Genomic DNA, 27,907 nt, shown 5'->3' with positions numbered 1-27,907 from the left:
AATCCACAAACGTGCAGTAGACTTTTTGACTCTTGGCCAAAAACTTTTCGGCTATGCACCGCAAAGAAAAGACCTGATCAGTACATCCCATTCCCTTTCGAAATCCCGCTTGAGCATCCCATATTTTGTCATCAGTTGCATTCCTGACTCTATTAATCAATACCTTAGCATACAATTTGCCGACAACGCTAAGCAGGCTTATACCACGATAATTTTTGCAGTCCAGTTGTGACCCTTTTCCTTTATAAAGTGGCACGATAACCGCCTTACACCAATCTTTTGATACTCGGCCGCTTCTCCAACACAAATTGAAAAGGCAACTGTCTAGCTACGACGCCTTTTCCTGCTTTTAGCATCTCGACCGACACTCTATCATACCCAGCAGCCTTACCCGCTTTCATACTCTTAAGTGCTTCCACAATTTCGAACATTTCAATTTCGCCTTCCATCTCATTCTCTTTTTCTTCGCTATAGCAGAACTCTTTCTTATTTTTTTCATTTTTTTAAAATAAACTCTCAAAATAGTCTTTCGTTATCTTTAGCACACATTCTTCTCCTTTCACAACGCTACCATCCTGGCATCTGATCCTAGTCAGCTCTCTGGTTACTTTTATTTATCTCTAAACCAACCATCTCTATGATATATCAACTTCTATTTGAGACAGTCAATATATAAACCTTCAATATTGAGGTTTTGAAATAATTTTAACATTAATTGTAGCTTGTAGACAATATTGAACAAAATTAATTACTGAGTGCTGAGAGAATATAAACCTTCGGCTTCGGCTTCGGCCGAAGGTTGTGGCGATAGCCGATTAATCGGCTTCGGCTTCGGCTTCGGCCAAAAATAGACCTTCGGTCGGACACTAGTAATTTTAGAAAAATATGCAAATTGCTTGGAAAATAAGCTCAGATATTTCAAATCAAACTATGTACAACAACAACCAAACGAGCGTCATGGTCAATGAGAAATTGAGAAATATCAATGCTTTAAATGCCAGCATGGTGGCTCTAAGATGGCAGCTCAGAATAATCCGACAAATTTCGAAAGCCACCGGATCCCCTGAGAATATGAATTAATGAAGATTCTTTTGAACATAACTGCCTTAAAAATTCGTATTTGTTTCACACAATCGTTTTTTTTTCCGTAGAATTGCGCCAGGCATTACAGAGTGTTTGGAGTTGGACAATCAATGTTCACTCACCTCTTGAGAACTTTTTCCGAAGTGCTAATAATGTTTATTTATTATAGCTAATGAAAGTTTCCATTCTCAAAAATTCAATCAGTGTTTAATTTTAATATTTTAAAATAATAGGATGAAGCTTTCGTACAATTACCCCTTCTAATATCCATCAACGTTGATTACAATGTATATAAGTTAAACCTAAGTTTAAAGTATAAATTTACCCAGAATGTCAGGAAGTAGTTCATTATTGTTTTCTATTAACAACGAAGGCAAAGTCTACGCCCTATCGACCACCGGATCCTGTTGGAGAGAATTTATGTATCTTGGTTTGGAGTTCAAGACTTTGTCTGCTGTACCACATTATTTGTGGGCTGTTGGTGGTGATAGACAGATATATCTACATGTTCATGGATTAGAAATTCCGATTCGAGTGAAAGAAGAGTCTTATGAAAATGAAAGGTGGTTACCATTGGAAGGTTTTAGTGGGAGATTGCTACCAACTGACAGATACCATTTTTCTTCCCAAGATGGCACCAAAGACCGGTCAATAGATCATATTAGGCTTCCATCCATGGCTTGGCAATGGGAAGGAGATTGGCAACTTGAACTCACACTAGATGGACAGCCATTAGATCATGATGGATGGAGCTATGCAGTTGATTTTCCTGCTCAATTTGGTGCTGTGAAGCAGTGGAAATCATGTGTAAGAAGAAGAAAGTGGATACGCTATAGAAAATTTAGTGCAATGAACTCCTGGTGTGCCATAGCTCCTTTGCACAAAGATCCCACTCAAGAACCTTTTATAGATGTAAGTATTGGAGGAAATCAGATCCCATATGCAGCTCCTGGCACTTTAGCTGTGTGGTCAATTACTGCACATGGAAGAGTAATGTTTAGGTCAGGTGTAAGTACAACGTCTCCAGAAGGATTAAAATGGATTAATATAAGCATTCCACCAAACTGTGATATTAAACAAATATCAGTGGGACCGCAAGGCCTTGTTTGGGCTCTGCTGTGGACTGGTAGAGCAATTGTTAGAAAAGGAGTAACTAAAGACTGCCCAACAGGAGAAGCTTGGTTGGAAGTAAAATCTCCAGTGGAAACAAAACTATCTGTTATATCTGTTGGATATAATGTTGTTTGGGCCACTAGTTCAGATGCAAGGGTATGGTTCAGAAAAGGTATTGAGGGCAATGCAGCAGGTAATTCTGAAACTGCCGCAATGGGTACAGGATGGCTCGAAATCACAGGAAACATGGTGCATGTGTCAGTTGGAATAAATGACCAAGTTTTTGCTATTGGGGAAACTGACAAATGTATATATTGGCGAGGTGGTATTACTCCAGCTGAACTTACTGGAAAACGATGGAGAATGGTTCAAGCTAATATGCAACTAAGTCGTACATCTAGTTCAGCTAGTGTTATTTCATCATCTTCAAATGCAAAACATCACAGTCTTAGTATGTTAAATGAAACAATTCCAGAACTTAAGACTAATATTCATTTGCAAAATTCATGGGAGGAATCCCATTCAGCTCCTATTGAGCACACTTTGCCCATTAAACCTCCAAAAGAGATACGGTCAAAGGGAAATACTAATATTGAACAAATAGACTTAACAGGTAAAAGTTATGAGACAACTTTGAAAAATCCCCGTGCTTGGAGTCCAGTACGTAGTGTTGGATCAGTTGTTGGTATGGAAGCTCAACCAGACAGTGATAGCAGTGTATTTGATTTAGATTCTGGTATGTATTTTGATGAAGAAGTTAGCCAAACTGCATGGGGGACATGTGACACAACCTGGTCTTTTGTTGACGCCGGAGCTTGTTCTGTGGATACAGTACAAGTACCTCACTGGTTTGCAGATTCACATAATGCACATAATTCAGACTTAAGTGCCACTTGGCGGCTTCATATTCTAAATTCTCTGAAAAATCGAAATAATTATCAAAACATAGATCTAACTAACTATGGAATTGCTATTGAAGAAAAGGGCTGGACACGCAGCTGTGAAGCAAGGCTAGTCGGTTCGAGTAATAATTTAGAAGACTGCATCTTATCACTGTATTGGCATGCTTCAGAAAATACTGGAACTTTGTCAGTATTTCAGCCTGATGGCACTATCCAATTTATACTTAATTTGAGAGAAGTCAACTCTGTATTTACTTTATCAGAACCTGGATGTCCAAGAATTATATTATCAGTGCCAAGGAATAGCAAAAATATCATAAAAATACAGTTTATATCTGAAATGGAACAAGAAGAGTGGCTAAGTGTTTTAGTACGTATAATATCAGAAATTAATGGACTATCAGGGAAACCATCTGCAAGTTCAGTGTGGTCAGTAGCAAGTTCTGGTGATATTCTTAGTTGGGATCCTTTGCCAACAAAACTTAACAGTGAGAAAAATGGTATTTATACCAAAGAATTTCAAGTGTTTGGTAAAAATATTTTACCAGGTTATACCATAAATTTGAATAACAATTTCGCCCCTGGAAGCACTCTGAAAGTAACTGGTTGCCTTAATGATGATATTAAAAGATTTCACATTAATCTTCAAGGTCCAGAAGTTAAAAGACAAAGACACAGAATTGAAACTGAAGTTACCGAAATTCCTCTCCATTTTGATATCAGGTTTGATGAAAGTGCTGTGGTTTGCAATACAAAAACATCTGGTAGTTGGGGAGTCGAAGAGCGACATCCATTGCCATTTTCACGGGGACAAGAGTTTTTGATTATAGTAAAGTGTAGTGCACAAACTTTTAAAATAATTGTGAATGATAGTACATTTTGTACTTATGAGCACAGATTGAGCCCAGAAAGTATTACTGCAATTGAAATACAAGGATCAGTAAAACTATATAGTATGGAGTTCTCTTCAACAAGTGTTATTATAGGATCAGATGAAATGGTTTGGCGTATGATTGGTGGGTATCTCCGCAAGGTGGAAACTTGTCAGAATGGTGTAGTGTGGGGAATATCTCATGATCATCGTGTTTGGTTATATACAGGAGGATGGGGTGGTGGTATGTTAAAAGGTAAAATTGGTCTGTCTTTACATATCAGAAACATTATTTAATATTTGAGTATATTTTTTTTTTTTTAAATTTTAAATAATTTCAGGGTTGAATGGAAATGAGGGCATAAACTCCATGACAGACACCCAAACTTATTGTGTATATGAAAACCAGAGGTGGAATCCAATTTCTGGTTACACTTCAACTGGTCTCCCTACTGATAGATATATGTGGAGTGATATTACTGGCAAACAAAAGAGGACTCGGGAACATACCAAACTTATTAATCGTCACTGGCACTGGGTATATCTTTATTCTGTTGACTTAACTGTTTTTTTACAAGATCTAACCGGCGGGCTTTGTGAGAACAGGTTAATAGGGTATCGCCATCACATCATTATTTTTGACGAAACTTTTTCGTTATTTAGGTATCCGAGTGGATGATTGACTACAATACCCCTGGAGGAGTAGATAATGATGGATGGCAATATGCTACGGATTTCCCAGCTCCGTACCATGGAAAAAAGATTTTTACAGATTGTGTTCGGCGGCGAAGATGGTATAGAAAGGCACAAGTAATCACAGAGGGACCTTGGCTCCGAGTGGGAAGTACCGCCTTACTGGATATATCATTATGGGTAAGTAACGTAATGATTTTACAAGTTTAACGACAATGACAACGAAAAATGTATGTATTGTACCTCCTATAAGCTCACCACATCACACTACTTACATTATGTTATTTTTTTTTATTGTAAAATGGGGCATAAACGGAGGTGGTGGATGATAAGGCAACTTTTATATAGGTAGATTAATGTATCTTCATCCTTATCCCTACATTATAAATAGATAAATAACTTTGTCTCTTACGTTTACACGCCTAAACTACTGAACCGATTTCAATTAAATTTGGTACCTACAGAGATAGAGTTGATCCTAAGGAAGAATTTTTTTTATCGCGAAAAAAGAAATCACGTGGACGAAGGTGCGGGATTTTAATTAATACATATACATTCAGGACCCAAAAAAGTTTGTTTCTCATCATGCCCTGGTTTAAATTAATTTATCCAAAAAAACTGTACATACATACATATAGATAAAAATATATTATGTTTCAGAGCAACAATGACGATGTTGTGGTTTGGGGTGTGACCCTAGCTGGCGACGCAATTTATCGTACTGGGGTGACTACTTCAACTCCATCGGTATGTATTTTTAGGGATCTGGACCTAAAATTTAAAAACGTGACCCATTACTATACAGGGATTTGCGTTGCACTGATGATAGTCGTTTAAATTCCAAGATATATTGTGATTAGGAATTGTAAAGAACGTGAAGAGTGTAAATAACTTTCATACATAGTTTTTAGTTAGTAAAACTACACAAAAAAGATGATAACTTGGTAGCGGCATTCGCAATTTATGTATCTATATAATGCATACATACATATAATCACGTCTATATACCTTGCGGGGTAGACAGTCAATCGTCTTGAAAAGGCTGATAGGCCACGCTCAGCTGTTTGGCTATATACCTTGCGGGGTAGACAGTCAATCGTCTTGAAAAGACTGATAGGCCACGCTCAGCTGTTTGGCTTAATGATAGAATTGAGATTAAAATATAGCCTCATTCAAATCTGTATATAGCCTATCCCTTACTCATCAAAAGATGAGTGGTCCTGTTCTTTTTCTATTTGTGCCGGGAACCACACGGCACTGTTTATAAGGAAATGTTTTTTGTGTTTATTTTAGGGCCTTCACTGGGAAAATATAAATAATCCTCAGATGTTGATTGCAATAAGTACATGCAATCAAATTGTTTGGGCCGTGGGAAGAAAAGGCGAGCTCTATTACCGAGAGGGTATTTCTAAAGAATCGCCAGGGGGATCTAATTGGAAGCTAATTGAGTCTCCGAAAAATACCTACCCCATCAGTCACAAGTCATCTGTAGGAGCAAAATCAGTATCCCTAAATCAACATGCTGCTTGGGTTCTGTTATCAAATGGTGCTATTGTTATAAGATCAGACATTTCGGAGGATAATAAGAACGGAAAGCAATGGAAATATTTATCAGGTAAACCAATAAATCAATACCTGATTTGTTGCCATGTACATGACAAATATACATACATACATAAAATGATGCCTATTTATGGCAAAAAAATGTTAAAAACTAATTTCAAAGCCCTAGTATGTGAGAGAATTTCACAACCAATTTCTTTTCAGATTGTGATTTATTCTTCAAAAATGTGTCTGCAATGGGAAATGAGGTTTGGGCCATAAGTGTTGAAGGCGCGCTGTATAGGAGACTAGGCGTGACGACGGAGAACGCGACCGGCTCGACCTGGCAACGCGTGCTCTCCGGGCCCGTGGTGCACGTCACCGCCAGGGGCAGCCCACCTTAACCATTTATGAGCAATGTCTGTCGTCTATGTATGATCTCCCAGTGGTGATATTAGCTGCTGAGTATATTCGTGATATTTAACTTCCATTTTATTTTTATACTCATTTTACATTTCTTTAGCTTTATGTAGATACTACTTAATTAATTTAAGCGTAAATTGAATTCCTATAGCTCATAATCCCTCATACAATGGGATTTTAATGACCATAAAGATTTTATTTCCAAAGATTGAAGTTTAATGCAATTTTGATATAATTTGAATTAATTTAATATGTTAATTGGCGTCGGCACCTAAAAGACATTATTTTATAGTAATTCCTTTATAAAATTCTATTAAATTAGCATAAAATTCAGTTGTTCTAGTCATTACTGATAATTGTGTGTAAACAACTGCTTTTGCTTGTAAAGTAAATAAAACAAAGTATTATTACACCTTCAGGTCTTTCTTTATTAAGAATCTCTCAAGTGTTTTACATTTTTTCGTGTAGTCGACACAGAACAAAATAAAAGATTCGACTATATCCCTCATTAACTTGCAATATCTTTATAGTCGTAGTTTAATTTCACAAAATTGTCTTGAATAACCACTGTGGATTATTTCCATTTTTTTAATGAGCCAAATGAAAAATTTATAGGAAATGAATGCATGTAAAAAGAAATCAAATACATGATAAGATTCACTTCTTGGGAAAAATGGGAACAAAATTTATCAAAATATTTTTATTTCAACGAAACTCAAAGGAGATTAAAAACTATGCAGTGGAATCGTAAATATGTATACTATAATGGATGGTATGTTCCATGGTTGTAAATGTGCTTTTTTCAGCCGACAGAAAATTTAACGAGGGTATGTAAAGAATCACATTACCAAGTGCGAAAAAACACGAACTATAGAAACAAATTCTATTTATCGCCTGGAAAATTAATTATAAATTCAACGAAAATTACTTCATCTAGAGGCACGAACACACCTCACGTTATATTGATCTGCTGTTATTACCGACTATTAGCAAAGAAAATATTGCATGTTAATTTATAGTCATTAGATTCTTACAAAATGCCACTCCAGAGTCTTATAATTCAAATAAGTCTATAATTATTCATTTTTACTTTTAAGACAAATCAAACTAATAACTACTTTAAGCTTAACGTGAAGTAATTCTAGTGTTACAATATGTAGTCTAACTCGTATCTCTGGAAATGATTATTGGGATCGTTTTGTATTCTTGGATATCCGGCGACCAAAGCGTCCTGTCCTCCGATGTACAGTGTGTTGTAGATTTTCCAATAAACGTCGCGAACCTTTCTCGCTGGATGAAAGAGTCCCTAAAACCAACATTGCAAAATTAAAAACAAGCAAATAAAATAGTAACATAACATTATATACGATATTTGTCTGAACTAATCCAAAAACAGATGCGGTCCAACACCAGTCTAGACTATTTTACGAATTTTTCCACTTTACCAAAATACTCACTGCTAGGACACCGTCGCTATTTATCTTCAAGGCCCTGCTTGTTTAAATACCCTTTAATATAAAAAGTGACCCTTCATTTAAACTTAATAATGAAAAGCCATGTATGTACTACCAACCTGTAATGCATATTGAAGTATTTTGATAGGTCCGAGTGCAACTCGCATTCCTTCCACAGCGTCCATGAACGCCTGAACAAGATGAGGTGAGGTCTCAAAAATGTTCGGCCAAACGTGATTCAGCAAATGGATGAGGGCGTCCTCGCACCCAAATCCATAAACGCCGAGTGCCATGTGTTTTATCGCTGCACACGCAGTTTGACGATGCACCAAATCTCTGTAATTAGCAGAACAACAATAACATAAGAGCCTTTCCTGTCATTAAAGTTAAGTCAATGTGTACTGGAATTTTCAGAAACCACCTATGTAACAGTACCTATCAAACATAATTCCTGACAAGAATTATTAAAAAAAGGCAACATCTCATTATAGTTGAATCTTTTACTTTAATAAATACCTGTCCATAAGAGCGTCTTCTAATAATGGGCAAACAGCATAAATATAGTCTTTGCCCATTTCTCCAATATACTCGAACAAGAAAGACAATGACTTCAGAACTCCATTTTGCACGTTCAACTCGGGGACTCTATACTCGTTCATCAAAGCGGGCAATACTGTGAATGGCGAACATGTCTCCGCCACAATGGCAATCGCGACAGTAGTACATACTCTGTTAACAAGAAAAAGGAAAATTAATATTACAACTCAAATTTCCCACTACAGGCAATAAATGCTTCCCCTTTTCTATTCAAATACAGTACATATTAATTTATCAAAATAAAATTATTTTGTCTGTACTACTCTTCTACAACACTACCTTTTATAATCCTACTAATATTATAAACTCGAAAGTAACTGAGACAGACAGCTGTGTGTCTGTTACGCTTTCACTCTTAAACCACTAAACCGATTTTGATTAAAATATTGTACAGAAATAAAAAGTCAACCTTAAGGACGAACAAAGGCTACTGTTTATTGAAAACAAAAAGAAACCACGCGGACGAAGTCGCAAGCAAAAGCTAGTTTTCTCATATATATGAATGACATACCTGTTCTGTCGTTCCTGTACTTTCAAGTTATTTAGCAGGGTTGCTAATACGTCATGTGGACCGATAGCTTTTGCAATGTAACCGAATGTATTGACTGTCGCTCTTCTAATTGCTTTTTTGTGAGCCTTCAGGAGTTCCAACAACTCGAAGCATATTCTCATCCATTCCCTAGCAGACACAAACTCGGGCCCACGATCGGCGATACGACCAACCAAATCTATGCAATTCTCTTGTACTTTTTCGTGTCTGAAAAAAAGATATGCCATTATTTATAACTAAGAAAAACTAAGAGCGTCTCTTCCGATTTGGTACTTTAAAAATATAACAATCACATGCTGGTTCAAATGTTTTTGTGGAATCTCGTTCAAAAAAGAAACAATTTTAAATACTAATAAATTAATATTTTTGGGGCATGGATCGCCATTATACACATTTTAATGGGTTAAATTAATGCAAATGATAATACATATTTATATGTGAATGAATACATCTCGAAATATATATCATGTGAGAGCACGAAATAAATCTTTGCCGTACCTGTTCTTCAAAATTGGTGTAAGTCTCGGGAGAAGATCTTTGATGGGCGGTGTCATTTTAGTCATACCAATGACGTTGACGATTGCTTTGAGAGCTCCCAATATAGATCCCAACACTTCAGGGTACTCTTCACCCAAGTATTCGTAAAGGACGACACCAAGATGTCCCATTAATTTTTCCTGTAACATAAAAAATATGAGTTACTATCCCTTACCGGGATAAAGGCGTGATCATTTATGTTTATAGTACTTAGACAAAGCTAAAAGTCCTTTCAAAACTGAATGACCACGTTCAGCTGTATGTTGAATTTTCTGACATTGACAAGAAAGTGATGGATTTACCTCTTCCGTTAAAATTTCGAGACACTTTCTTAATGATCTCCTAGACTATCCACAGGTCTATTGTTTTATTTCGACATTGACACACATAAATACATATATGTATAATCACGTCCACATCCCTTGCAGGGAAGGCAGACCCAATAGTCTTGAAAAGACTGAAAGGCCACATTTAGCTGTTTGACTAAATGATGGAATTCAGATTCAAATAGTGTCAGGTTGCTAGCCTATCGGCTTCCCAGAGGAGTCCTTAGTTTATAAGCTATCCCGTACTCGCCTTTTACGACATCCATGCAAAAGATATGGAATGGTTTTTATTTTAAAGTGCCGGAAACCACACAGCATTGTTTCGATTTGTATGATTAAAATGCACTTACCTCCTGACACGTCTTCATGACGACAGCGATTCTCGATATAAGGTCGGCGGCCTGCTGCCTCACTTTGGCGGACTTGTTGTTCATGCGCCACAGAATTATACCGCAGATCTGCGGCAGGTAAGGCTTCACGCGCTTGCCCAGCTGGTTCACTATCGTGCCGAAACCGTTTAGCATTACCACGTCCTGAATGAAGAGATTAACATATAAATATTTATTTTTAGATAATTTAAACTAAAGACACATCTTTGAATATTCAACAAACAAGGATTTGATATTATTGGATTTGATGTATATTCTACTAAAAATAATTACCTAGTTGCCTACCACATAACCATATAATCATATGACCCAGGTTTATAGGAATTAAATAATTCTTAGAGCTGAAATTTAATATTCTACAATGCATTATATACGGTAAGGTTTGTTTAAATAAACTTACCTCTGTGGTTTGTTCTTGGAAGGCATATAAAATGCCGTCGATTAAGGCTTCCTCGAGTTTTGAGTCGATATCGGCCGCGCCCAAATTGGCAAGAATTTTCTCTATGGATTCCATCACCATCTTTCTGTACTGTTCATTGTCGTCTTTCAAATCGTCAACAATTCTGTTTATTATTTCTGATGCACCGACCTAAAACATTAATGAAAAATGTAACCATAAAGTAAGTCCGCATTGTTTGTATTTACTTCAGAAATAAGAGACTATAGGTGGGGGCAAGTATATAGATCTAATTTTACATACATATGTATGTATGTATATTTTTATTTTTAATTCTTTTATTTCGACATCTGTCAAAAGAAGCTCCTTTGTGACTAACAAAATATATAATGCTCTTGTTTAAGTACCAAAATAAAATGAGAAAAATAAGTGTTACAAGGTACATGATTCTAAATCATTCTGGAAAACAGCAATCTTCTCTACCAAATCAAGTCATCTAAATCGCTCATGTTCTCTGAGGGGATGGCCTTATAGCAGTAACAAAAATTAGGATTAAATAATATATTAATTCAATGTTCTTTTACCTAGAAAATACAAAATATGATATCATGTACTCACTTTGTTAGCGATTTCCACAGTGGTGTCAACGAGTTGGCGGTAGTTCCGCCTGTCCAGGGCCATGCGATGATTCCAGAAATGTTTGAAGAAGTGCGGCAAGATCTCGTCCATTATGTACTGCGGCTCCACACCGTCCGTGCCACAGCACTGTTTTACTACCTAAAACATTTTGACATTAAATTTATGGATGAATAAATATATACAGACAAAGCTTTACTACCCACGCAGATTGTAAAAGAAAATCAAGGGAAGGGCTTTTATAGCATTTATGAGTTTCGCAAGACCCAGAAATCACATATGATCAATCTATAGAGAAGGTCAAATAATTACATGGTCTTCCATTTGACTTCTGTGACGGGATACCTCATTTATATGTGAACACACACACACACACATTTAGTGCCCAGAATTTGGGGCGCCAATATTATCTCTAAGTTGCTCATCTAAGATTCGTATAATAAATATATTAAAGAAGAGAATAAAATAAGTGCAAACCAACCTTCAACACAATCTTCTTCATTTCCTCATCGGGCGACTGAAACTCACGGATGAGGATAAGCATCACTTCCCGAGTATAATAATTGGCGTATTCGGCGTCCATGAGCGGTATGAGGTAACCAATGGCCTTGAGGAACGCAGCCAGACCTTTTCCTCGGTGGGTGCGGATACCTTTCCAGAGGGGCTTGAGCACGGAGTCGAATGATTCGATGCCGTACGGAGTGGCGGCCTCGGCCAGGGCTGCGCTCGCTAAAGCCGTGATGGTGCGCACTTTTTGCTGCTCGTCGACCAGTCCTGGGTTTCATAAAAATAATATATATGAATGAAAGTTATCTAGAAACCCCTTGAATTATAATAAACACAGTATTTAAATAAAATTTGCAACAAAGTCATCTCATCATTACTTGTTTTGTTGAAAAGCTAAGAATTATATTATATAAATATAATCTGCATAATACTGAATGTTATGGCACATTCAATTAAGGCATATTTCGCCCACAAAAAATCCGGCCCGTGGGCGAAATTAAAACTTTTCAAAATGTGTGTATTTGACATATTAAGGTTGAAAAGCAAATATATAATAATGCATATATAAGCAATGCCGCCGCCGCCGTGTGGTTCCCGGCACCATTACAAAAGAATAGGACCACTCCATCTCTTTCCCACGGATGTCGTAAGAGCCGACTAAGGGATAGACTTGGGATTCCTCTTTAATGTAAATCCCTGCCAATCTAAGGTCTGCCGCGCCGATGGATGCATGGCTAGGGGCGAGCCTAGTCTCGAGCGTGCCACTTCCGCCATGGGGTTGGGCGACCCCCAGGTAATGGCTAGCCTTACCCTGGCATGCGGGGCTCTGCTGGGGCGGACAAAATTTTTCCCTAGCGTCTCGTGGGAATCGCATTATGAACCTTAAAAAGCATATAAATGGCGGCGATGGTGTCCGCACCCCATCACGTCTCGTTCCCGGCGGGAGCGGTATGCGGTCTGCTGAAAGCCGCTTTGCGACGATGAATGTAAGAGGAGGAATGAAGGATAAGATTGAGGAAGTATGCCAGATGATGGATGAAAGACGTTTGGATGTGTTGTGCGTGAATGAAACGAAGCGGAAAGGATGCGACGCGACGCAGCACGGCCCTTACACGGCGTATTGGTCTGGAATTTCCAGTACCAGCCGAGGCTGTCAAGGGGTCGGTCTAATAAATAAATAATAAATAAATAAATATATACGGGACGAATTACACAGATTGAGTTAGCCTCGTAGTAAGTTTGACACTTGTGTTACAAGATACTAACTCAACGATACTATATTTTTATAATAAATACTTATATAGATAAACATCCAAGACCCAGGCCAATCAGAGAAAGTTCGTTCCTCATCATGCCCTGGCCGGGATTCGAACCCGAGACCTCCGGTGTCACAGACAAGCGCACTACCGCTGCGCCACAGAGGCCGTCATAATTCTAATTCTTTCTGCACGAATGGCTGAGTGCGTGAATGAGTATGAGTGTGTCAGCCCTCGTCTTCTATGGATTAGGCTGAAAGTTGGAATCACTCGGATCTTCGTTCTAGGTGTTTATGCACCTTGGGATGTGGGTTCGAGGGGTACAACATCAGCAAAAAGCGAAAACGAGGAGTTCTGGAATAGTGTAAGAGAAGTATTGAAAGTTACCAAGCCAAATGAGAAGATTATTATGTTAGGTGATTTTAATGGATGGGTGGGTGTAAAGCGTGATGGATATGAAAAGGTGCTTGGTGCGTTTGGTGACGAAAAGGTGAATGATAATGGAAGAAGTGTATTAGAAATTTGTCTAGAGTGGGATCTTTTTGTGTCGAACTCAATGTTTCAACATAAAGAGATCCACACCTACACAAGAGTGGAAGGTATTTTAAAAAGTATGATAGACTTTGTGATTGTAGATGAAAGATTGAAGAACAAAGTGCTGGATACCCGTGCATATCGCGGTGCTGGCATTGACTCGGACCATTTACTGGTGATATCCCGGATAAGGGGTATCTTCAATCGCTGGCGGCACAGGGTAAGGGAGCAAACCAGCGCTTTGGAAAGAGTAAAAGTAGAAAATTTGCAAGATATGGATGTAGGTAAGAAGTATATTAATAGACTGAAGGATGAATTTGAAGATTTAGAGGAAATGAGCGATATTGAAGATGGATGGAAGGAATTTAAAGAAAGAATTGTGAAAGTAGCTGTTGAAGTGTGTGGTGTAAGTAGAAGAAGGAAAGGAAAAAATCACAAAAATGCGTGGATGAGTAAAGATGTGCAAGAACTTGTGCGATTAAAGAAGAAAGCATGGCTGGATTTGTTAGCAGCAAAAGCTAACTTAAGAATGCAAGAGGTTATAGATGAAGATGTGAATGAAGCACGTAAGGAATATAAGAAAATGAAAGATTTGGTTAAGAAAGCTGTGATTAGAAAGAAAGAAGAGTATAAAGAGGATTTTGATAAAAGGCTATCAGAAGACTTTCAGTCAAATCTGAAAGTATTCTGGAAATCCGTAAGGTCAGCCCGAGGAAATACTATAACCAGAGAGCTGACTAGGATCAGATGCCAGGATGGTAGCGTTGTGAAAGGAGAAGAATGTGTACTAAAGATATGGAAGGACTATTTTGAAAGTTTATTTGAAAAAAAGGAAGGAAATAAGAAAGATTTCTGCTATAGCGAAGAAAAAGAGAATGAGATGGAAGGCGAAATTGAAATGTTCGAAATTGTGGAAGCACTTAAGAGTATGAAAGCGGGAAAGGCTGCTGGGTGTGATAGAGTGTCGGTCGAGATGCTTAAAGCAGGAAAAGGCGTAGTAGCTAGTCAGTTGTACTGCCTTTTCAATTTGTGTTGGAGAAGCGGCCGAGTACCAAAAGATTGGTGTAAGGCTGTTATCGTGCCACTTTACAAAGGAAAAGGGTCACAGCTGGACTGCAAAAATTATCGTGGTATAAGCCTGCTTAGCGTCGTCGGCAAATTGTATGCTAAGGTATTGATTAATAGAGTCAGGAATGAAACTGATGACAAAATATGGGATGCTCAAGCGGGATTTCGAAAGGGAATGGGATGTACTGATCAGGTCTTTTCCTTGCGGTGCATAGCCGAAAAGTTTTTGGCCAAGAGTCAAAAAGTCTATTGCACATTCGTAGATCTGGAAAAGGCCTATGACAGAGTTGAGAGGAATGAATTGTGGTCAGCACTTTCTATGCATGGGGTGAGCAGTCTCTTAATACGAGCACTGAAATCCTTATATGAGGATTCGAGTGCTTGTGTCAGGATAAACGGAGCGCACACTGAGTGGTTTAAGATTGAGAAAGGCGTTAGGCAAGGATGTGTTGCGTCACCGTGGCTGTTCAACCTATTTATGGATAGCTGTTTGACAGATTTGAAAGAGTCTAAAAGTGGATTAAGGATGAATGAGTTACTCGTCAAATGTCTGCTCTATGCCGACGATCAGGTTATACTGGCGTCATCAGCGGAGGAGTTACAGGAGATGGTAAACTGTATGCATGAAGCTTTAAAAGAGAAAGGAATGAAAGTGAACGTAAGTAAAACTAAAACACTGGTTTTTGAAATGGAGAAAGAAATGACAGCATGTAATATTTTGATTGGAGGAGAAAAAGTGGAGCAAGTGAAAGAGTTTGTATATCTAGGATCAAAGTTTACATCAGATGGCAAGTATGATAGTGATATTGAAAGGAGAGTGAACGCGGGGAACATGGTGAATGGAGCTTTGCATGCCTTTATGAGCAGTCAGAAACTATCCAAAAAGGCTCGACTGGCTGTGCACAGGGGCGTGTTGGTCCCGACATTAATGTATGGGAGTGAAAGTTGGGTATGGCAAAAGAAGCATGAAAGCAGAATAAATGCAGTGGAAATGAGAGCGTTAAGGAGTATGATGGGTGTGAAATTGAGTGACAGGATAAGGAACAGCGTGATAAGGGAATGTTGTGATGTGAAAGAAGATGTAGTTACAGGAATAGAAAAGGGTATGTTAAGATGGTTCGGTCATGTGGAGAGGATGAATGAAAGCAGGTTGACTAAGCAGATATACAAGGAGAGTGTGGAGGGAAAGGTCGGAGTGGGAAGACCTAGACGAACGTATCTTGATCAAATTAAGGAAGTCCTGGTAAAGGGTCAGGTCAAAAGTACCCGAAACCGCCGAGCTTGTATGAAGAGAGTTATGAATGTGGACGAAGCAAAAGAAGTATGCAGAGATCGTGGCAAGTGGAAAGAGGTAGTCTCTGCCTACCCCTCCGGGAAAGAGGCGTGATTTTATGTATGTATGTATGTATATATAAGCAATGCAACTTACCGTGCTCAATAATTTCCACAAGTGATTTGAGATGAGGCAATATAGCACATCCCATCAAAATGGCAATCTGTTGCACGATTTTGATACCGGTGTGTCGCGCTTGCCAAGACTTCTTTGAGCGACAAACAGCCTTCAAGAAAGGCAGAAGCGATGGAATACCTGAAAATTCAAACAAGCGTTATCTCATGTGTACATAAGCGAAAGCGTATAAACAAATCTTGCGCTTTCGTCTGTATATCAACTTCATCACCACTTAAATTCTAAGTAAATGTATATTGCATAATAAAACTAGTGTAATAACAAGTATCAAAACTTAACCAAACCTAACTATAAAAAATATGGCATATAGTTACCTAAAGCCGAAGCCACAACAGCGAACGCTCTAGCGGTGGTGTTGCGCACGTACTCGTCGATATTGTCGATATCGGGCCGCATGGTTGAGATCATAGTGGCCAGCCCGGCCGCCTTCGCCAAGTTCGAGATTATCTCCCTGCCTTCGACGCGAGCGTAGTAGTCTTCGTCGATTAGAAGCGGTTCGATCACCACCAAAATCTGAAATATTTTGAATATATAGATTTCGAATGGTTGGTTCTGTTTATTATTTTATCAAGTGATATTTGCGGTCTAGATACACAGATATGATCAACTTAATAAGTCAAAAATATAAAGGAACATATACAGATCCATGTGTGCAGAGCGCGCATCTATTACAATACTATGGTATCAAAAATACCGCCAACACAATAATCAATACTCACTTTGTGCACATAAGGTCGGACCAAGTCGTCAAGTTTATACAAGATCCTGTCGATGACTTTAACCAGCAAATGTCGTTCTTGGTCCTCGAGTGTAGGGCTCATGAGCAGCGGCAATATCTGGTTGAACAGCGGACCCGCTCCGAACTCGCGCGCTTTGTCAGTGATCTGGCGTAAGGCAGCTTTGCACATTGGCGGGGTTCCATTCTGTAAATAATAAATATCTTTATCGTCACTAAAACAAGAGTAACTTGCAAAAATTCTGTAATGAAGAATATCATTTCAGCTGAAGAAAGCGTTTGGTCTATCTATTTGTATTCAACTCGTGTGACGTCGTGCCGCTGTGGCCTCCTGCGCCGCCCTCTTTACCGTCCGGGGACCTAAGTAAGCGCGCGCGCGTCCGCTTTTGTTCTACTTGAGTGCTCACCAGCTCGCTGTCCTCAGCGGCTATACGGTAAAACTAGTCCTAATAAAGGTTGAAGTTATTTTATACCTAAATGTCTCATACATACATAAAATCACGCCTCTTTCCCGAAGGGGTAGGCAGAGACTACCTCTTTCCACTTGCCACGATCTCTGCATACTTCCTTCGCTTCATCCACATTATAAATATAAATATATACGGGAATTATAGATATAAGATATAATATAAATATATACGGGAATTCATAACTCTCTTCATGCAAGCTCAGCGGTTTCGGGTACTTTTGACCTGACCCTTTACCAGGACGTCCTTAATTTGATCAAGATACGTTGGTCTAGGTCTTCCCACTCCGACCTTTCCCTCCACACTCTCCTTGTTTATCTGCTTAGTCAACCTTCTTTCATTCATCCTCTCCACATGACCGAACCATCTTAACATACCCTTTTCTATTCCTGTAACTACATCTTCTTTCACATCACAAAATTCATTCAACTAAACGTCTCAACTCACGAAATATAGGGCACGCAGTAAGCTGTGGCGTGCTGTCACCATCGGTTGACACTCACGCCGTCCTCTGGCTTCGTGAAGAACAGTTGCTGTGCGCCTTAAGGCTGGGGGGTCGAGCATAGTCAATAAGGAAAAGACGTTTTATATGTGCCAATACTGACCTTAATCTTGAGCAGCAGCTTCATAATCTTCCTCTCCTTAAGTTCCTCAGGCGAAAGCGCGTCCTCGTCCACATCTATGAGCAGCTTGTCGAAGTACTGCGCGTCCTCCGGCTTCATGAACGGCAGCTGCTGCGCGCCCTTGGGCTGGGGGTCGAGCAGCCTGGCCGCCGCCGCCGCCGAGCCGCCCGCCTCCTCCGTCTGCATGAAAAAGCCGATTGGGGTACCGCCCAGCGGGGTCGGCGTCGCCGTCAGCTTGCGCGCCGGCGTGCGGATCGGCACGTAACCTGCCCAACAACGGCACACGTGAGACACGCCACGGCACACGGAACGCGGTGGTAGTGCGACCGACGAGAGATCGCTCCCAAGTCTTTCGATCGATGATATTATATCGCAACATTTATCACTCGATTAGAGGTTTTGATTTCAATTACGTAAATATATTCAAATGACTATTCGGGCGAACATCTTTCGTCGGCCAAACTATAACTTAAAATGACAACTCAGCAACCGATTAAAAGCTTAATCTGTAGACGAGGCATGACGCCGTAAAGCCTTATTGTCATCATTCATCTGAAAGAAAAATTGAGTAATTTAATAGTTGTTCGGTTTCAAATAAGACAACACATGTATCGCGAAACTCGATTACGACGTTTGATATCCACGTGGCGATCACTTTGTTTGATACATGTGTCCTGAAACTAAAGTGTTAATTAATGACTAGATGTTCATCCACATTTCTATGATAACATCGTGTAAAATGTAGGATATTTCTGTAATAAAATTGCTTAAAAAACTATTTTATTGTCTCTTATTTTTATGTTGAATTAAATCAATCCTATATTTTACGAAGAATAATAGAGAAATAAAAAGTTTGAACAATTAAATATTCAAATCAAATTGATACATACCGGCCGGTGGGGGCAAAACCTTGTACCCAGCTGGGAACATGGCATCCAATTCTTCGTCGGTGTAGGGACGGTTTCGCTCGTCTATTTCTTTCTCCCAGCGGTACGCTTGAAGCTGCTCGGGAGTCATGGCGGCCACGTGACCGGGCGTGGGTGTGGCCATTGCCATAGCTTTCACTCCCACAGGAGTTGACTGAAAAGATAATTACAACATTTATTTTCATGATCCATGAAATCATGCTGTCAAGTTGAATGAATGATGAATGGAATCTATGTTAGATTCCATTCATCATTCATTCAAGGTAATTGGTAGGTAGTGGTTTACAACACGAGGGTTTCTTGGTGGCATCTTTAAGAAATATAATCCCATGGCGTCCATGAAGTAACATCAATACCATTTGAAAAAAAAAACCCTCTGCTTTTAAATTTAAGTTTAAAAAATAATACTTCATTTAGATGTTAAGCCGTTCGAATCTGAGCAGTACCCCAACAGTGAAACAAGATACTATTTTCTTCTTTGACGGCCTCTGTGGCGCAGCGGTAGTACGCTTGCCTGTGACACCGGGGGTCCCGGGTTCGAATCCCGGCCAGGGCATGATGAGAAAAGAACTTTTTCTGATTGGCCTGGGTCTTGGATGTTTATCTATATAAGTATTTATTATAAAATATAGTATCGTTGAGTTAGTATCTCGTAACACAAGTGTCAAACTTACTTCGAGGCTAACTCAATCTGTGTAATTTGTCCCATATATATATATATATATATATAGGGTAAACCAGAGAGTGATTGCCCACAGGCAGTGATTGCCCGTTTTTAGAAAAAAAATCTGAATCAAAGGTTGTGTTCCCACTTGTTTCGAATATAATTTACTAGGTTACTCTATGGTCAATTTATAGTAGATTTTAAAATTGATAAGTGTTAACACTGAAGAAAAAAAAACATTAATGGTATATTTTGTCAAGACGGGTGAACGTGTAACTCAAACAGGTAAGCTTTTTAGCAATTTTCTTAAGGAATTACTTGCTTAGAGGTTCATTTTTTTTTTAATTTTATTTCATATTTCATTATTGGTGTATGGTTATGACGAAATCATAAGTGTTATGTTATGTTTTTAATGAGAATATTTGAAATCAGACTAGATTCAACGGTTTTTTAACGGTGGGCAATCGCTGTACGTATTTCGGCATATTTTTAGTTATTGCCCACCATAATTTTAGTGATTGCCATGGTTAATTTCTATAGTTATTGCCCAGGGCAATCTAGGGATGTGATATTGCTGAAAAAAAATCGATTTTTATGTAATCGATTTATTTTTTAAGTATGAAAAATCGATTACTGAATAATCGATTTTTCTTAAAAAAATAATCGATTTTATTATATTGATAGATTTTTTCCTAATTTTTCAATTAATGTCAAAATAAACGCCATATACATTATATCAATAGATATATTCATTAAAAATAAACAACAGAAACAGTAAGTTCTTATATAATCAAATTAATCAACACCAATTAAAGTTTATAACAATCAAGTTTAACAAAAGGAACTTTCAGCAACGAATAATGAATAACATATTAACCGAATGTCGGTAAAATACTGTTCATCGACTTACTCCATCTAGAGAATGATTGATTAAATGAATCATCTAAACTGTTTTAAAAGCACGGAAAGAATGCACAGATGGCGTTAATGTAATATTATGGAGCTATGATAGTATTCTTTGGCAATTTGCGTTCCGGGCTCCAAGCCAGAAGACAAAAACGTAATGTCCGAGTGCATTTATTACATAATTATAAAAATCGATTTTTAATCGATTATTAATTTAAAAAAAATCGCGTATAAAAATCGATTTTTATTTAAAAAAAATCGATTTTTAATCGATTTTTTCCATAATCGATTTTTTTTTCACATTCCTAGGGCAATCATTATCGGCAATTTTTTGATTAAGTCAGTAATGTTGCCGTCACATTTATTAGCTTAATGGCTTGCATACGCGCAATAATATTGTCAATATTTTTGCCAAACATACGCAATAATATTGACAATGTAGCAAATATTGTTAACATTATTTCGTGGGTGCGGGTAGCCAATCGCTATGCACAACATCTTATTGGCTGTTATTGTTTTATTTACAGTATGCCAAAGACACCAAAAGTGCAATATAGCAAAGAAAATTTACAGAAAGCTATCGAGGCTCTTCAAGATGCTTCTAACAATTTGTCTACAAGGCAAATTGCTGAAAAATACTGTGTTCCGAGGTCCAGTCTCCGCTACTATATTTATTCTTGAGGGCTTCAATAATGCCCAAAATAATTATTCCACGTGGACGAAGTTGCGGGCACAGCTAGTCACCTATACCTATTAATGTCTGAAGAAAGTTGTTTGGAGGATTGGATAAAAATATCGGCTAGAAAAGGATTTCCTCGAAATAGACATTTTAGACTCCGTGCAAAAGTTTTTGGAAGAAAACCCGCGCCCTAATTAGTTTTTTTTTAAATAGGCCAGGTGATGATTGGTGGAAGGCATTTTTGAAGAACATCAGAAGGAGTGACAAAAGTTCAAAGTCTAATTTATCATTTAAGGGTACTGGGCAATTACTGTGCTGTGGTGTGGGCAATTAGTGTAAGCAATGGGCAATAACTGTACATTTTTGGATAATTTTAAATTTGTTTATTTATTTTCTAAGCCATGTAAGTTTTGACTAAAAATCGTTAACACTTTGATGGAGATCTTATTTAGACATAAGAAAAAAATTATAAATGGTTGAAACTTGTAATACTTTTTTTATTATTTGAAGCCAAAGTGTTTGAAGTCCTTAAGTGGGCAATAGCTATACGGTTTACCCTATATTTATTTATATATATATCATGGTTTTAGTCTCGGTTGCATCCTCATCACTCTGGAGACTCTCATCTGTCCTCCTCAACCTTTGCAGGTAAACCTAACCCGTATTGAATCGATCACAGTATCACATTCAGTTACCTGAATGCAGGTTTCTTTGATTTTTTTCCTCGGTCAGTATTCTATTGCACATAACTTCGAAAATAGCCATGGTATAAGACTGACGTGGGATTCGAACCTGTGCATTTCTTCGTATCATGCATTTAGACCGGGCATCTTACTGATTCGGCCACCGACGCTCTAACCGAAATACTAAGTAGTAAATAAATAAACATACATACAAATAATCAATGCTTTATCTTTTACTAAATAGGCACAGCCAACAGGCGGCAAAGACTGAAAGGCCATGTTCGACTGGCTTAATAAATAGACATACAGTTTGAAATCAACAGCCAAACTTATGATATCATCGTCACCTAGGTTGTCTAACCGAAATTGGCATGGCAACCCTGCCATACAAAAAATAATAAAAATTTGCCAGGCTGTAATGAATTTTCTGAAGATGGAAATAACCTGTTACATCTTCTTGTTCTATCACAGAGAACCAAGTGATACATAACTTGTGTTTAGTGTATTAATTAAAAATACATGTTAGTTGAACACCTTACATACTGTGCCGACCCCACTAAGAGTGGAAAAAGGTAACGACAAAGAAGATTCAAACACAACTAATACTCACTCCTCCCGGTGTGAAGACGGGCGTGTGCGGCGTTGGCGTTGCGTGCGATGGCGTGGCGTGCGATGGCGTCGCGTGCGACGGAGTGGCGTGCGATGGCGTGGGCGTGGCGGCGGCGGGCGTGGCGCCGGGGGTCTCGTCCCAGCGCGACCGCCGCTTGGTGCCCGGCGTCGGCGTCTCTTGTATCGTGTCGACGCCGACGCCGCGGTCGGTGCGAGGAGTCTCCGCCCAGCCGCTGTTGTGGCCGGGGGTTTCTGTAACAGTCTTGCTAGTCAGTGTTATGGCACAAGTGGGTCACTTAACAACGGCGGCATACAATTCATACATATAAACATGTCTTTTAGCTGTATGGTTTACTGATTGAATTGAATTTGGAATTTAAATAGTGACAGGTTGCTAACCTATCACTTAAAAGAGGAATCCTAAATTTATAAAGTTCTCCAGTAGTCGCATTTCACGACATCAATGAGAAAGCTATGGAGTGGTCTTATGCTAAAATGCCAGGAAGCCCAGGGACATTCAGACAGATATTTAGTGATTGCCTTGATTTTCGAAATTTCCTAAATTATTACAGGACGATCTTAATTTCGTAGTACATCACTAATTGCAATGAACAAATGGTTATGAATTTAGATGTCAATATTTGAATTGAAATATCTAATTTTCTCCTTCTCATTTCACCCCTAGCAGCAGTTATCCAGATGAATCAAAGTGTCAATGTGAGCTAATACTAAAGCAATCTTTAGAAGAGGGCAGCACTAGCAACATTAGCTCACCGCGGTCAGTCTTGGGCGTCTCGTCCCAGCGGTTGCGCCTGGAGGCGTGCTGCGCGGGCGTGTCGCGGCCCGGCGTGGCGTGGCCCGGCGTGGCGTGGCCCGGCGTGGCGTCCCACACGCGCGCCGACGGCGTCGCGCCGGGCGTCTCGCCGCCGCGCCCGCCCGCACCCGGCGTCTCTTCCCATGCGCCTCTCTAGCAAATCAAACGATAATAATTACTCTCACTCTCTCTCATCTCTACGTGTACTCGGATTTTGTTCCTGTTTGAAATGTTGGAAAAAGCATATCCTTACCTCTGTATCCCAAGATGGAGTAGCTTGGGAGCTGGGTGTGGCCGAAACAGGTTTCTTAGCAGAAGGAGTATCTTCTGAGCTTTGATCCCATCTTCCTTTACGTTTTGCCGGAGCCACCTTATTGGCTTCACCATTTGATTGTGCCACTGGTTTCAGGGTTCCTTCTCGCGCCCGTTCCAAAAGCTTTTTCCTCAGCTACAAATACAAAATATGGATAAAAATAACTATTTATTTTCTGATACTTTGTCAAATTGAAGTTAAATTATAACAAGGGTGATGACAAGGTCTTAAAACAGAAATATTTATTTATTTATTTAAAAAATATCTTATATATAAAATTCTCGTGTCACAATGTTCATTCCCGTACTCCTCCAATACGGCTTGACCGATTCTCATGAAATTTTGTGAGCATAATGAGTAGGTCTGAGAATTGGCCAACATCTATTTTTCATATACCTTAGTGAAAAATAATTAAAAAAAATTTATTTGGCAACGCAAAGTTTGAAGTTTGCCGGGAGATTAGTTATTACATATTAGTTAATAACTAGACAGAATACTAATACGTAGGTAATAGAATACATTACATGAATTTTAAGTTTCAATTTTAAACCATTTAATGTTTTATATTAATTAAAAACACGATATTCATATACGATTTTGATGAAATTAAAAAAACCATGCCTTAAGTGAATAAAAAATTATGAAACAAACTTAATTAAAACTTCATATCCATTAATGCAATAATTAAGATAGCTGCCATTAGGCAGTATGAGTATTAACTCGGGCGTGACATCACATTTAGGTAGAGTTTTTAAGGGGCGTTTAGACTCGCTTATAATATGATTTGTGTATCTTTATGATATCACAGGCAGTTTTTTGATAATTGATGCAATTTTTTCACGAAATTTTAAGGTGACGATAAAGTACTTACTTCTGTTTCCTCAGCTCGCAAATACTGTTCTTTCATAATTTCTGTGTAGGTTCTAGACCCAACATCCGGTGTTTTGCCCCCTGGAAGAATATAATTTGATTTATTACACATACAATACTACTACTTTTATCACTACTTTGTGCATGTGACTTCAATGTTATAGAATAAGAATATCAACAGTAAAGTAACACATAAGAGTTTTTTATTAAGATTTGATGTGCAAAACAGTAAGTGTGATTACAGAACACATGAACAAAGCGACTTCCCATTAATAAGATACAGTAAGAAATGTGCCAATGGACACAATCTTAGATAAATAATGTTATAAAAGTAAGTTAAAGTAAAATTACTCCTATAAAATATGGCTAGATTGTAATTAAATAAACATATTATTTAGTTATTCTAGCAAATTTTTCATTTCACTATTATTGTTTTTGACTTTCTTCTACAAGATAACTTATTTCCAATGGGCTGCAGAAGTTAGAGAATGCAAATTGATTTTAAATTATTTTACCTTCAGCAAATGGGTCCATACGTTCAGGTGATATAATCATCCTACGCCGTTTCTGGCGGTATTCATCTTCTCTGTCTGCAATGGTTGGTCTTCTTTTATCAGCAAATGGATCATAATCTTTATCACTCTGAGGGGAAAAGTAATGGTTACTATTTTGAAAACACTACAATATCACTAAGTTTCTTACTAACTGTTTGCAGTTTTGGGGCGTATCATGCTCATTTGTAAGCTCAAAACCAAATATGATGCGTGTTCTACATTAATATTGTTTTAGTTCTAGAAAATTATTTTTCCACATGTACATGTAGGTCACATGTTGTACATGTGGAAAAACAATTTTTAGCTTCTTTTTCATCGACACTAATGGCCCAGTTATAAAAAACGGCGTGGTTATGCCTTAGATAATCAATTTAACTCAATCGAAACTAAAACAAAATAAATTATGGCACTCTATCAGAATTAATTTTTTTTCAAAATTAATCATGGTCAACATAATACAATGGATTCGTCGTCTTTTTTAATATTCAATATTCGAAGCATTATCATAAAGATATATCCACAAAGTTTCAATATCTGATAGGTATCCTAAAAAAACACAATAAAAATGAACAATGGAAGTGATGTTATGAAGTTGATGTTTCCAAAAAAATATATATTTTTTGGAAACATCAATTTTATTTTCACCTAGTGTGACGGAAATTCCTCAAGTCGAGCAGAGCCAATGAATAATACCAAAACATTTGAGTGAGGTTGAATCGAGTCGAGGAAATATCCAGGTAAAGTTTAAGAATATAAATAAATATATACGGGACAAATTACACAGATTAAGTTAGCTGGGAAGTAAGTTGGAGACTTGTGTTACAAGAAACTAACTCAACAATACTATATTTTACAACAAATACTTATACAGATCATCAAAGACCCAGGCCAATCAGAAAAAGTTCTTTTCTCATCATGCCCTGACCAGGATTCTACATACAGTGTCACAGACAAGCATACTACCACTGCGCCACAGAGGCTGTCAAATATATGGGTGGGAGTAGTCCTATACTTTAGTGCCGGGAACATCACAACACTTTAGAGATAAATATTTTTGTATGTTTGTAATGAATAAACTCAAAAACCATTGAACTAATTTTGATAAAATTTGGAACACATAGAATTATATTAAGACCTTTAGGAATTATATAGACTACTTCTTTCAGGAAAATTGCCACAAGTCGAATCCGCAGGGCTTTGCTTAAAGTTAATTTATGTATATATGTTTTTAAAAATCAATTTTTAAAAACATGTATAGACATAATTTGGCTAATTTAATAAATCATACTATATTGTGTAATATTAAAAAGAGTTAATTTTACCTGGGCAATATCATTGAGCAAAGAAGCTGGTGCAGTATAACCTCCCCTTTTCTGTGATACAGGTACATTCTCTACATCTTCATCTTCTACTTCATCATTAGCAGCAATTGAAGTCACATAGCCATCGTACCTCGACTTGCCCCCTTGTCCAGCATTGTCATATATATCACTGTCATAATAGGTTTCTCGTGGCACACCCTTACTGGAGCCATTTTCTGGTAACTCATTCTTTTTAGATTGTATTTCTCTAATTTGAGCTTCGATAGCTGAAAATACACATGATATCAGTTAATGTTTGGAAACATGAAAATTAAATAGATGATAACCAAATGATCAAGCATGACAATAATTAGGTAAATGAAATGGCTACGGGTAACATATTTTTATCGTTTCATTTAAAAATATCTCGTGTCCTTACCTTCATGTGTCCTAGGTATTTTATCCATTATACTGAAATCATAGAAATAACAAATTTAAAGCGTCGAAATACTTGAAATTGATTATTTCAATAAATTCTACAAATCGACATAGCAAACGCGTCCATTTCATGAAATATTTTTGACAATCCCTTGACAATATAACATTGACATTTTACGCAGAATTATTGATCTTCAAATTATACAGCCAATGTGTGTGTACGTGTCACTATTTAATTTTAAAAACATAAAGAAGAGTCCTGCAAGTGAAGGCTGTGTGTCAAAGTTGAGACTTAAGAATCTTAACTGGGTACTAAATACCAAATATATAAACTTATTAAATTTACTTTTATTTTTAGTTTAAGCTTTATTTGACGGCCTCTGTGGCGCAGCGGTAGTACGCACTGTCTGTGACACCGGAGGTCCCAGGTTCAAATTCCGGCCAGGGCATGAAGGGAAAAGAACTTTTTCTGATTGGCCTGGGTCTTGGATGTTTATCTATATAAGTATTTATTATAAAATATAGTATCGTTGAGTTAGTATCTCGTAACACAAGTCACAAAGTTTTTGACAAACTTACTCAATCTGTGTAATTTGTCCCGTATATATTTATTAATTATTTATTTATTTAAATTGAGTTCATTTTAATTATTATTTGTTAAACGAATTATTAAATGATTTGAAATAACAATTTAAGTGATGAAGTTGTAACTAGGCAATTACTTGTTCAAATATATAAATAATCTTCCCAGAAAACCATTTCGCAGTTTTTTTGACAAATAATAAATTATTGATAATCTATATAATTAATAATCTTTTAAGTCTGTTATTTAGAAAAGTTACTTTTTATTATTAAATAATATTAGTTGTATTTTTAATAATAGGTTTACAAATAAAATGAACTTTACTTAACTTTTTAAATAAAATAACTAATGCTTTAAAAACATCACTTGAAGGATCAACGGCACATTAAATTTCT

At 37.7% G+C, this 27,907-nt stretch overlaps 2 protein-coding genes across 2 annotated transcripts; one reads left to right on the top strand and one right to left on the bottom strand.

Annotated features, from left to right (window-relative positions):
• Positions 1 to 1,153: 1,153 nt before the first annotated feature.
• Positions 1,154 to 7,314, top strand: LOC106131856 (tectonin beta-propeller repeat-containing protein). Its single transcript, XM_060954738.1, has 6 exons — positions 1,154 to 4,225; positions 4,311 to 4,507; positions 4,633 to 4,842; positions 5,323 to 5,409; positions 5,956 to 6,277; positions 6,430 to 7,314. The coding sequence occupies exons 1-6, from the start codon at positions 1,414 to 1,416 to the stop codon at positions 6,606 to 6,608; spliced, it is 3,807 nt and encodes a 1,268-aa protein (XP_060810721.1). The 5' UTR covers positions 1,154 to 1,413; the 3' UTR covers positions 6,609 to 7,314.
• Positions 7,032 to 27,075, bottom strand: LOC106131855 (splicing factor 3B subunit 1). Its single transcript, XM_013331087.2, has 21 exons — positions 26,931 to 27,075; positions 26,513 to 26,778; positions 25,152 to 25,278; positions 24,638 to 24,717; positions 23,707 to 23,901; positions 23,414 to 23,606; positions 22,641 to 22,891; positions 19,063 to 19,252; positions 18,155 to 18,438; positions 17,066 to 17,269; positions 16,661 to 16,859; positions 16,308 to 16,466; positions 11,995 to 12,287; positions 11,496 to 11,654; positions 10,881 to 11,069; positions 10,442 to 10,624; positions 9,727 to 9,905; positions 9,190 to 9,435; positions 8,598 to 8,810; positions 8,201 to 8,417; positions 7,032 to 7,933 (listed from the first exon to the last, which is right to left on the bottom strand). Exons 1-21 carry the CDS (start codon positions 26,956 to 26,958, stop codon positions 7,775 to 7,777), a joined length of 4,014 nt encoding a protein of 1,337 aa, XP_013186541.2. The 5' UTR covers positions 26,959 to 27,075; the 3' UTR covers positions 7,032 to 7,774.
• Positions 27,076 to 27,907: the final 832 nt, after the last annotated feature.

This window comes from Amyelois transitella, chromosome 5 (genome assembly GCF_032362555.1).
Source record: "Amyelois transitella isolate CPQ chromosome 5, ilAmyTran1.1, whole genome shotgun sequence".
NCBI classification, from domain to species: domain Eukaryota; kingdom Metazoa; phylum Arthropoda; class Insecta; order Lepidoptera; family Pyralidae; genus Amyelois; species Amyelois transitella.
Note: the sequence above shows the minus strand (reverse complement) of the source record. Positions and strands in the feature narration are given on the sequence as shown.